The 12,545-nt window shown below is 35.8% G+C and overlaps 1 protein-coding gene across 7 annotated transcripts in view; it reads left to right on the top strand.

Moving 5' to 3' along the window:
* CADM2 (cell adhesion molecule 2) overlaps positions 1-12,545 on the top strand; it is a gene marked incomplete at its 5' end in the record, with an annotated part of 1,250,256 nt that overhangs the window by 1,063,271 nt on the left and 174,440 nt on the right. For 5 of the 7 annotated variants that reach the window (XM_079767300.1, XM_079767298.1, XM_079767302.1 and 2 more), the window contains 2 exons: positions 8,455-8,607; positions 11,200-11,337. The exons of 1 other annotated variant lie outside the window; for it this stretch is intronic. In XM_079767300.1, coding sequence (XP_079623426.1) covers positions 8,455-8,607; positions 11,200-11,337 — 291 coding nt within the window. The remainder of the gene's footprint in view (positions 1-8,454; positions 8,608-11,199; positions 11,338-12,545) is intronic. One more of the 7 variants, XM_079767301.1, reaches the window with a different exon arrangement.

Here is a 12,545-nt window from a genome sequence, read left to right as displayed (position 1 = left end):
CTCTTTTGTTGTGGCAAATGAATTATCAAGGATAGTTACGTAACAAATAATCATTTATTATTATAAAAACAATACCAATTGTGTCAGTTTCTTGGTTTGGGGGAATATGTTTTTAGGTTTTAGATATATATTCATATATTTCATTTCTCTAAACCATATTCCTTACACTTTTACTAAATTATTACCTGCACCTAACAATCAGTAGACTGAGGTGCATCATATTTAAGTGACTTGCCTAGATTCTTATGGTTAATCAATAACAGAGTTTAAATAAAAGTGCAGGTATTCTGCCTCTCAGAGTCTACTCTTTTTAGTCAAGGCTGGGAGTAATCATAAAACAACTCAAAATATTATCTGATTGGTGAGCTTCATCAGTTGAGACATTTCAGACACTAAAATATTTAGTATCTCATAAGGATTCCAAACCAAAAATATTTTTATATCATTGTATATTTATTTTAAGGTACTTTAAAAACTTGATATTATTCATTTCTCATCTTATTCCAAATATGGAAATGAATCAAGAATTAGTATCCACAGAAAATTTGACCTCATATAAATACCTAGAGCAGATAATTTAATTCGAAAGTCAGTACTTTTAGCTTTACTCGAAGAAAATGATTTAAATGTAAAATTTTTATTTGTATGTATTGAGTAATTCAGTTTGTCTTCAGTGATGTTATACAGTTTCCACAAAATAAACTGAGGGAAAAAAGAGTTAAGTTTCTTTGGCCAAAATTCACTAACATTGGAAGTTCTATCTCTTTGTCAGTGGGGCTTGTGTTAGAGGAAATGAAATGGAGCACAGTGGGTGTGTAACAGGTTTTATCCGTACAGTATCATGGCAGGAGCCGGGGGCTTTCCCTTTTGGTGACCTCTTTTTTAAAAACCAAGAAATTGTGATAAATATTTTAAAAAAAAATAAATAAATCATAGTTTTGAAAAGCAGTTGAAATAGCATGAAGTCCTATGGGGAAATGACAAATCTGTGCCCCACTGTTTTCCTGTAGCATCTGAACAAGGCATATATATTAGGATATTTAGGAGATAGAACATGAAAGAGACATTTTTGAAAATGCCTGTGTATCCTAATGGAATTGCGAACACAATCATGATCAAAGTTGCCTTATATTTTATATCCAATAAAAATCAGTTTTAAAAATATTTGCAATATGTCTCCTTATGAAATTAGAGTCAACAGAGAATGGTAGCAGAGGGACTACAATCATAATGTATGTGTTATTTGAGTGTGTGAGAGGATGGTTTTTAAAAATACATTAAAGTCATGAAAATTTAGAGTTTCCCCAAATCTTAATATTTTATAATGCCTACTCTTTCAGAAAGCACCCAGGGAAGCTTCAGTAATTTAAGACTTTATGGCACTTGGGATCTCTCTCCTCCTGGATGGCAAATGTGTACAATGAATTTTAAGTTATGATATCCTCATAATTTCCCATACTTGATCAAATGAATGTAAAATGTTTTAATTGTGTTTTTATTGTAGATTCATATCTAATTGTACGAATAACTCAAAGAAATCTCATATACCCTCCAGTGAAATAAAATACTGCAAAGATCATCACAATTAGGGAATTGACAATAATATAATTCACCAGTCTTATTTGGATTTCATCATTTTTATATGTTTGTGTGTGTATGTGTGTTTATTTCCATGCATTTTATTACATGTGTAGGTTCATGTATCCATCGCCATTGTCAAGATACAAAATACTTTCATCACTACAGGCATTCCTTGAGCTGTTCGTTTTTTGATTGAATTTATTGGGGTAACATCAGTTAATAAAATTACATAGGTTTCAAGTATACAATTCTATAATATATCATCTGTATATTTTATTTTATGTTTACCAAATCAAGTCTTCTTCTATCAACATTTATACCCCATTTACCTTCTTCTACCTCTCTTCACTATACTGTTCCCTCTGGCAATCACCATACTATTGTCTTATGCTATGTGACATAAGCCAGTCAGTGACAGTCAAGTACCATATGATTTCTCTTATGTGGATTCTAATGAAAAACAAAACAAAACAAAAAACTAACAAAGTGGAAACAGACATAGATACAGAAAATATACTGACAGCTGTCCAAGGAGACTGTTTTGGGGGCTGGGTGAGAAGGGTGAAGGGATTAAACTAAGAAAAAAAAATGTCTATGTGCTGTTCTTTTATAACCATACTAGAGGCCCGGTGCACGAAATTCAGGCACTCGGGTTGGGGGGTCCCTCAGCCTGGCCTGCATCCTCTCACAGTCCAAGAGCCCTTGGGAAATGTCCCATTGATGGCTGTCAGACATCTTTAGCGCTGCTACAGAGGTGGAGAGGTTCCTGCCACTGCTGCTACACTTGCTAGCAGTGAGCCCAGCTTCTGGCTGAGTGGTGCTCCCCCTGTGGGAGCACACTGACGACCAGGGGGCAGCTCCTGTGTTGAGCGTCTGCCCCCTGTTGGTCAGTGCATGTCATAATGACCACTTGTTCTGTGTTTTGGTAGATTTGCATATTACCCTTTTATTATATAGGATTCATTTTCCTCCTACTCCCCTTCACTCCTTACTATCCTTGTCCTTTGGTAACTACTAATCTCTTCTTAATCTCTATAATTTTATTTAAAGACACTGTATAAATGTCTTCCATCTCAATTTATTTTTATATTTTTTGAATGCATCACTTTGCATATTTTCTTAGTAGTTGTTCCATGTACTGAAATATACATATGTGAACTATTGTAGCCCGCTAATAGCAATGTTTTACCATTTTGGGTATAATATAGAAACCTACTTCCATTAGGTCCCTTTGTCCTACTCATTTTATACTTCTCTTGAATATTCCTTCTATAAATGTTGAACATGGCATCAATTGATGTTATAATTTGTTTCAACCAGTATATAAGAGAAAATCAGAAAGAGTAGGGCAGTCAATATTATATTTACTTACCCATATTTTTAATCTTTCAGTTGTTCTTTCTTCCTTTTTGATGCTCCAAGACCTCTTCTTTTCTGTTTAAATAAACTTTCTTAAAAATGTTTAAGACAAATCTGCAGGAAACATATGTTATTAGTTTTCCTTCTTTTAAGAATATATTTATTTCCTGAAGGTTAGTTTCACTGGATACAAATCAATCATTGACAGTTCTTTTGAAAAAATGCACCACTCTTTCTTCCCTCCATGATTTCAAATAAGAAATCTATTGTCATTTGAATTGGTGTTCTCCTATAGGTAATATGTCTTTATCTCTGGCAGCTTTCCAGATTTTTTTTTTCTTTGTCTGGATTTCAGACATTTTATCTTTGGGTTTATCCTCTTTGATAGTTGTTTGTCTTTGTATTCTCTACATTTATCTCTTTTGCCAAATTTGCAAAGTTTTCAACCATTATTTCCTTAAGTATTGATTCAGCCCAACTCTCTTAGAACTCTTATGATACCAATGTTGAATATTTTGTTATTGCCCCATATGTCTCTAAGGCTCTGCTATTTTTTTAAAATTTACTTTTCTCTTTTGTTTTGATTGAGTAAATTCTATTGTTCTGTCCTTAAGTTCACTGATTCTATCCTTTGTCATCTCCATTGTACTTCTGAGCCAATCCAGTGAGTTTGGTCACTATGTTTTAATTTCTATAATTTTCATTTAGTTCTTTTAAAAATATATTGTTGCGAGTATTACAGATGTCTTCCTTTTTTCTCTATTGTCCCCCTCTACACGGTTCCTGCCCCACCCCTGGTCTTCACCACCCTATTGTTTGTGTCCACAGGCAATGCATAAACACATATAAGTTATTTGGTTAATCTCTTCCTTGGCTCCCCCCTTTCCTCTGAAATTCGTCAGTCTGTTCCATGTTTTCATGCCTCTGGTTCTATTTTATTCATCAGTTTATTTTGTTCATTAGATTACTTGTTTGTTTATTTGGAGTTTTAGATTCAATTGTTGATAGACATGTATTTATTGACATATTTTTGTTCATATTTCTTCTTCTTCTTCTTCTTCTTCTTCTTCTTCTTCTTCTTCTTCTTCATACCCTCCAACATTTCATGTGATACTGGTTTGGTGATGATTAACTACTTCAGCTTTTTCTTGTCTGTGAAGCTCTTTATGGGACCTTCAATTCTAAGCGATAGTTTTGCTGGGTAGAAATCTTGGTTGCAGGTCCTTGCTATTCATCATTTTGAAAATTTCTTGCCACTCCCTTCTGGCCTGCAAAGTTTCTGTTGAGAAATCAGTTGACAGTAGTATGGGTGCTCCCTTGTAGGTAACTAAATGCTTTCTCTTGTTGCTTTTAAAATTTTGTCTTTAACCTTTGGCATTTTAATTATTATTTCTTGGGGTGGACCTCTTTGGGTTCCTCTTGTTTGGGGCTCTCTGTGCTTCCTTGACTTGTAAGTTTATTTCTTTCACTGGGTAGGGGAAGTCTTCTGTCATTATTTATTCAAATAGGTTTTCAATATCTTGCTCTTTATCTTCTCTTTCTGGCACCCACCTGATGTGAACATTGGTATCTTAGAGGCTCCTTATGTTATCTTCATATTTTTAGATTCTTTTTTTCTTTCATTTTGCTCTTCTGATTGGGTGTATTTGCTTTTTCATATCCCAAATTACTGATTTGATTCTTGGCATCTCTTCTCCATTGTTGATTCCCGCTAAATTATTTTTCTTTTCAGTTAGTGTATCCTTCATTTCTGACTGGTCCCTTTTCATGTCTTTGACATTCTCACTAATTTCTTTGAAATTCTCATTAAGATCTTTGAAATTCTCACTAAGTCTCTTGGAGCTCTCATTATGATCCTTGAGCATTCTTATAACCATTGTTTTGAACTCTGTATCTAGCAGTTTGATTGTTTCCATTTCACTTAGGTTTTGTTTGTTTGTTTTCCCTGGAGATTTATTTTGTTCTTTTATTTGTGACATGTTTTTGTTTGTTTGTTTTGTCTCTGCATTTTGACTCCTTCCCTGTGTTTGTTTCCATGTATTAGGTAGAGCTGATATGTCTCCTAGAATTGGTAGAGTGGCCTTGCGTAGTAAGTGTCCTGTAGGGCCCTGTGGCTCAGACTTCCCAGTAACCTGTGTAGTCTGTGTGCACTGTCTTATTGTAGTTGAGCCTTGATTGCTGTTGGTGTCACTGTGAGGAATTGACCCTGGGCCACTTGGCTCTGAGTACCAGATGTGACTACAGTGGGAAAACTGCTGTGCAGGAGATACCCCTCTGGAATAGGACTTGCTTCAGTGGGGCTTTGGTGCTCATTGAGTCTACCCCATGAATGTGTTGCTTGTGGATGTGTAGAATTATAATCTGACATGGTCTGAAGCTGTCCCCCAGGTGCATTTGCTCTGGAGCCCCCCTGATGGTGCAAATTCAGCTACTGCCTATGTTCTGCCAGGGGTCACTGGTCAGGAGCTACCGAGTGATCTGCAGATGGCTACTACTTGTGTTAGTCTTGAAAGTGCCCAGGAGAGGCCAAGCTGTGAAATGATGCAGGCTTCTGCCAGTTCCAGGCCTGGGGCCTCTTATTGAATGGTATGGGGCTATTTGTTTGAGAGATTTTAGGAAAGTCTGAATTCAGTTAGGACAGGTCATTCATATGGAAATACTCTGCAAAAAGCTTGGGTGAGGCTACAAATTGGGTAGGGGGGGGCGGTCTCAAGGAATCACCAGGGTGAAGTGAATAGTTTAAGACAGGTTGATGGAGACTCAGATTTGGCCCCTGCCAGTCAGCTCTGTGAAAGGGGAAGTCTCAGCATAGGGACAATGACCACTGTGAGCATTCCTGTATAGGAGAAAGCCACTCCCAAGTTCTTGCTCCAATACCAGATAATCCAGATCCATCTCATATGTTCCTGGATCCCCTCAAGTTACTGAACCAATGCTGGAGTTCAGAGGGAGTGAGTCTGAGTAAGTCCTTGCACTGGCCCTTTAAGAGGAACACCTAGAACTCCAGCAGTCTCCATGTCCCCCAGCCATAATCCCCACTGGTTTTTATCAGCCCAAAGTTACAGGGACTTCTCTTCCTAACACTGGACCCCTGGGCTGGGGGTCTGGTATGGGGCTGGGAACTCATGCTCCTCATGGGAGGCTATGCAGCTAGATATCCCTCCTGATTAAGAAAAATGCCACACATGGTGTCAAACCAGCCCATTCAATACCTCTACCCCTCCTACCAGTCTCAATGTGCTTTCTTCTTTAATTCTTTAGTTAGGACTTCCATTCAGCCAGATTTCAGACAGTTCTGGATGATGGTTATTCTGTATTTTGTTCTAATTTTGAAGTGGTTATGGGAGGCGGCAAGTACTGTTTTACATATTCCACCATCTTGGTTCTTCCCCCTCATTTGGTTCATTTTTATAACTTATTTTTCTTTGCTAATATTTTAAAAATATATTTGAAGAAACTTATTACTTGTTAAATTATTTTAATAAAATAGCTTTTGAAATTCTTTGTTAGATAATTTCAATATGTATTTCAACTCAGTGTTGACATCTGTTGATTATGTTCTCTTATTCAAGTTAGGATTTTTTTGGAATTTGGTGTGACCACAGTTTTATCATCATCATCATCATCATCAGCAGCAGCAGCAGCAGAAGCAGCAAAATATCATAATCATTACATTCTGGACATTTTGGATATTAAGTTAGAAGATTCTGAACTCTATTTAAATGTCCTGTTCTATGAGGCAGTCATCCTAATTAGGTTTAGCACACAGATCCTAGAGTACATTCGCAGACTGTGGTTACACAAATTTGTCAGAATCTTGGTAGTTCTATTTGGTCAGCTTGAGTTGTCTAGTTCCACTGGAAATTGCACAGATGTCTACTGATGCCACCTAAGTGGGCAGAGTTGCTCCCTCAGGCCAGACTGCCTGGTTGGTCCAAGTGGGGTCAATAGTCCTGTAGCTTATTGAGAGATCACATTTAAGGCTGGTTACTTCAGGGGCTGCCCTGCTGCCCTTGTTTCCAATCAGCTATTTTCTCTTTGTAGGGAAAGGAGTCTCCAGCCCATTGGGGATATAGTTCACTTCCCATGGACTCTTATCACTGATGCTCCCTCTTGATCCCCCTTACTTGTGATGTTGCTGTTGGAACTTCAATTTATTCAGCACCAAAAATTAGTGTACCTCAGCCACTTTCTGTTGTGACATTGTGGTTGGTAGAAGCCAGGTCTTCATTGCCTTTCACTATTGTTTGCTTCCATGTTGTTCCTTAGGACCTGGTGTTGCTAACCAGTTCTCCTTTCTCTTTCTACCTTTTATACCAGTGATGGGCAACCTTTTGGGCTTGGTGTGTCAAACTTCGCCAAAAAACTGAGCATAACTCGGGTAGTGTGTCACTTTGAGGAAAAAAGCATTATTTCGCAAATGTTTCATCCTCAGGAGCAGCAAATGTTTCATCCTCGGCATGTGGCCGCCTCAGCGGCCGCGTGTCATCAGAAATGGCTACACGTGTCAGTGCTGACACGCGTGTCATAGGTTCGCCATCACTGTTTTAGACTAATTCATCAGTTCCTCTTGCTTAATTCCAGGTTGTATAGCTGTACTTAGTGAGATATATAATGATGTTTAAACTTTTTAATCATTTCTGGTAAACTGAGTGAAGAGAAGTATGATTTCTGCGAAAACAAGTGTTCTGTAACAGAATAGGTGGTTTGAAGTAATGAATATATAAAAAATATTTAACAGACAGTACAGCAGAGGTACCAATGAATCAGAAGAGATTTTAACATCTGGTACCTTACAGGTGCTTTCCAGCTGAATGTCAGTTCTGGTTTAAATGAACTTCAACAGGTATCTGTACTGTGGAGAGCTTTTAATATGCTAATGTTCACTGTTAGTTTCTTGGAAGAAATGCAGCAGCCATAGTTTTCCCAAATTTATCTGTCCATAGAAGTGAGTCCTTTTGTTTATAGTTTTTATTTAAAAAAATATATATTTTATCAATTTTTTACAGAGAGGAAGGAAGAGGGATAGAGAGTTAGAGACATTGATCAGCTGCCTTCTGCACAACCCCTACTGGGGATGTGCCTGCAACCAAGGTACATGCTCTTGGCCAGTATCGAACCTGGGACTCTTCAGTCCTCAGGCCGACGCTCTATCCACTGAGCCAAAACAGTTAAGGCTATAGGTTTTATTTGGCATTAGCATTTCATGAAAGACTTTGTGGAGGAAAGCCACTTTTATCAATATCATCTACCTCATCCACAGTAATGTACTAGATGCAATCATTTAATTAAAGTTATTTCTGAGAACCTTAAGGAGCACCTAATTCTACTTTTATGTTAAAAAATCTGATAAAATATTTCAGTATATTTAAACTGTCCTATAAACTGTTTCAGTAAATATTTAGATGTACAGCCAAAGAAGTGTGTATTATGTTGTGCTGAAAATATTCAGTCTAACAGTACTGACTTTTTCTAATATTGCTATTTCATATTTTTAATTCTTTCTCTTTCCAGCTTTAAGGGACAATAGGATTGAGCTGGTTCGGGCTTCTTGGCATGAACTGAGTATCAGCGTCAGTGATGTGTCTCTCTCCGATGAAGGGCAGTACACCTGTTCTTTATTTACAATGCCTGTCAAGACTTCCAAGGCCTATCTCACTGTTCTGGGTAAGTTCAAGGAACAAACACAATGTGTTCATAAGACTGAGAGATGTGTACTTGTAAAATACCATTCACACACACACACACACACACACACACAATTGATTTAAGAGAGAGAGAAAAACATCAATATGACAGAGAAACATCAAAGAGTTACCTCCTGCATGCCCCCTGTTGGGGATCAAGCTGGCAACCTGGGCATGTGCCCTAATTGGGAATCAATCCAGCAATTTTGGGGGGCATGGGACAATGTTCAACCAACTAAGCCACACAGGTCAGTACTACAACACATACCAGGTATATATTATAATTATCGTAATAATAGATGTAGTTTCATCTCGTTTCTGCTACATTTTAACAAAAGGCATTTAAAAATCACTTAATCACACTTCCCATTTTTTAGACAAAGGGAGGTATAAAGATTTTTATGACTTCAAAAAGCACATACCCATTTAATTTCTTAGCTACCAGTAGACACCAGGTTTCTTGATTTTCAATTAAATTCCTTTATAGCAGCTCATCTATATATTGTATATGTGGTGATCCTTTCATAAGTGATAGAATAATGAGCATAATGAGTTTAATATGTTTTTAGGGTGCTCATTCATTTTATCGTATCAGTCATTTGATATGGCTTTCTCTAATATGATATAGCTTTCAGATTTAACCCCTTTATGTGTTTCAGTGCATTTAAGTAGCTGACATTTCCATGTATCTTCTCACCTTTTAAATCTGTAGTTTTTTTAGATTCCTAAATGAAGTGCATAACGTCACTTGTGCATGAAGCTTGTAACTTCTTTGTGCTTCTATTCTCTAAATATTGAGCCGTTTTTTCCAAAGGTTAGAGTGACATAAAAAAGCAACGCATTCATAGAGATTCAGAGGAAATATAGTTGCGTCTCAGAGCTCTCTGTGATTCCACAAACGTCAGTGGCCCAATCAGCTGAAATTGCTGCAGTTTATTGAAACACACCTGTGTTCTGAACAAGTTAGAGGGATTTCAAGATGGATATTTTTGTCCCTACCTTGCCTTCCTTTTTCATACATAAGGCCTAACATTGCATTTAAAAGAACTAACACATGCTGTTCTGTTGGGTGGGAATATTAAAAGTTAATTCAGCTAGTGAATTGGTTTTGTACATAGGATAAGAAACTTGCTTCTTTCTAAGTCCCACTGAGACTATTTTATCAAAAATATTTACAAATTTGCCATTAAGGAGACAACATAACCACTAAAATGGAGTATTTTAGGATAACAACTGCTAAGTTGAATGTATTGTCCTGTAGAGAGTCACCTTGAGACACCATGAATAAACAACTGGCTGATTTCAATTGATTAAATGGTGGGATGATATAAATTTTTTTAAAGCCAATAAGAAGGTGGAAAAAAACACACTAATCAGCTAATTGGAGTATGATGACCTGTCATTTGTCTTTGTTATTATTGTTTAAATGTGTGTTTCTCTTATTGGTACTTTCCAACGTGATTACATTTTATTAATTTATAACTAAATTAAATAGGACAATAAAGAAATTTCAGTCTGCCTTAAATATTGAATAATTTTAGAAGAAATTTTAGTAAACCTCTTCTATGATAACAGAATATTAATGCCCAAGACATGAGGAATGTTCTATTATTTAAACCACCCATGTGCTATCTCTGAATATTAGTTATCTGTTTATTGATTTGACTAGAGGCCCGATGCACAAAAGTCGTGCAAGAGTAGGACTTTGCAGCCCCGGCTGCCCCGTGGCCCCACCTCCTGCCCACTGGTTGTTCTGGAAGGTCTTTCAAGCAGGTCATTCCCCGGTCCCGTCTAATTAGCATATTAGCTCTTTATTATATAGGATGATTTGCACTAGAAATGGCAATAGTAGTTAGCTTTAACAATAACACATATCATGCTCCACAAAGCTACAATTGAATTTCTAATGCAAATGACATCAAGAGACATTTTCTACTTTAGAAGAATCAGAAAAGTAAGTATGGTTGCAATTACATATGAATCTTTTTGCTGCATTTTTCTTGGACAAAATGCCATTTCTTGAATAAAATACATAGAGGATAATATTATTTTTAGACTTTCAGAATTATGAAATCAGGGGTGAAAAGTGCTATTTTAGTTAAATTATAATTTGGTAAAGAATAAATAAATGTGCTTTGTAAATTATTTTTCCCCAATGAAAGCAATGTTTATTCTTGAATCCCTATACTGGTAAATTTTAAGACATATTGAATGGTTGTCTTTAAGATTTACTAAGTTTATTTTTACATGAAAACTTCAATTTAAACAACTACTTTGAACTGAATAAATGCTTTCAGGTATTCATATATATATATATATATATATATATATATATACACACACACGTGTGTATATATATATATTTACACACACATACTCATATGTATATATATATATATATATATGCACATATACATTTATCTATATCTATATGTCATAAGCAGTTAATGTTATTATACAGCTGTTTATTGTTCTTGATGAACTTATTGCCAATTTACTTTTGTTTGTAAAAATAATAGTCACAAGAATGAACCAACCCTGGTGATGGATGTTTCATTTGTTTATACTTCAGGTGTTCCTGAAAAGCCTCAAATTAGCGGATTTTCATCGCCAGTTATGGAGGGAGACTTGATGCAGCTGACTTGTAAAACATCTGGTAGTAAACCTGCAGCTGATATAAGATGGTTCAAAAATGACAAAGAGATTAAAGGTAAAGAATGGAAAAGGTCCCAAATCAAAATTAATGTGCTGAAAATAGTATGAAAATTCAAATGCACTTAACATTTTCTTTTTAATACCACATTCATTTTCTAAGTTTAATTTAACCAAATTTACCCATTTCTTAAATAAGGTCATTTTACAATATACATTAATATTGTATTTATGTGCCTCAGTTCTTCTCATTTAAACAGGTCTATAATAATATATAATTCATGAGAAAGTTGGTGGAATTAAGATATAAAAATACATGAGTTAATATATTAAAAAGCACATAGATTTGTGTCGACAGTAGTAAGCACTAAGGATAAGTTAGATATTTCAGAACTCATCTATAATATTTAGATTATAAACAGAGAAACTTCATGACTTATTTTTTAAATTTGTTGGTTTCTGGAATTACAAAGTTTTGATAATAAAACTGACTAAGCATCAGTAAATCTGATTCCTAGTAATTCTCAAGAGAGAAAATACAATTGACTCATTTCAGTAAAAATGCACAGTACAGTTATACCTTGGAGATATTGCAAGTTCAGTTTCAGACCACTGCATATCTCAATAAACCAAGTCACACAATTCTTTTTCATATCCAGTGCATATAAATGTTATGTTTACATTATGCTGTTGTCTATTAAGTGTGCAATAGCATTATGTAAAAAAGATGCCAACCACCTTCTGAGCCTTCAGTGAGTTCTAATCTTTTTGCTGGAGGAGAGTCTTGCCTCATTGTTAATGGCTTCTAACTGATCAGGGTGGTAGGTGCTGAAGGCTGGAGGTTGTGGTAATTTCTTAAAATAAGACAACAGTGATTTTTTTATGCACTGGTTGACCTTTTCTTTCACAAACAATTTCTCTTAGCATATGATGCTTTTTGATAGTATTACTCATAGTGGAACTTATTTCAAAATTGAAATTAATCCTCTCAAAACCTGCTGTTGCTTTATCAAGTAAGTTTATGTACTTTCTAAATCTTTTGTTGTTATTTCAACAATCTTTACAGCATCTCACCAGGAGTAGATTCCATCACAAGAAACCACTTTCTTTGTTCATCCATAAGAAGCAACTCCTCATTTATTAAAGTTATTTTTTCATGAGATTGCATCGATTCAGTCATATCTTCAGGTTTTACTTCTATTCTACTTCTCTTGCTTTTTCTACCACATCTGCATCTACTTACTCCATTGAAGTCTTGAACCCCTC

This window comes from Cnephaeus nilssonii (assembly GCF_951640355.1).
Source record: "Cnephaeus nilssonii genome assembly, chromosome: 3".
NCBI classification, from domain to species: Eukaryota; Metazoa; Chordata; class Mammalia; order Chiroptera; family Vespertilionidae; genus Cnephaeus; species Cnephaeus nilssonii.
The sequence above is the reverse complement of the archived record's forward strand: the minus strand, read 5'-3'. Positions and strand labels throughout refer to the sequence as shown.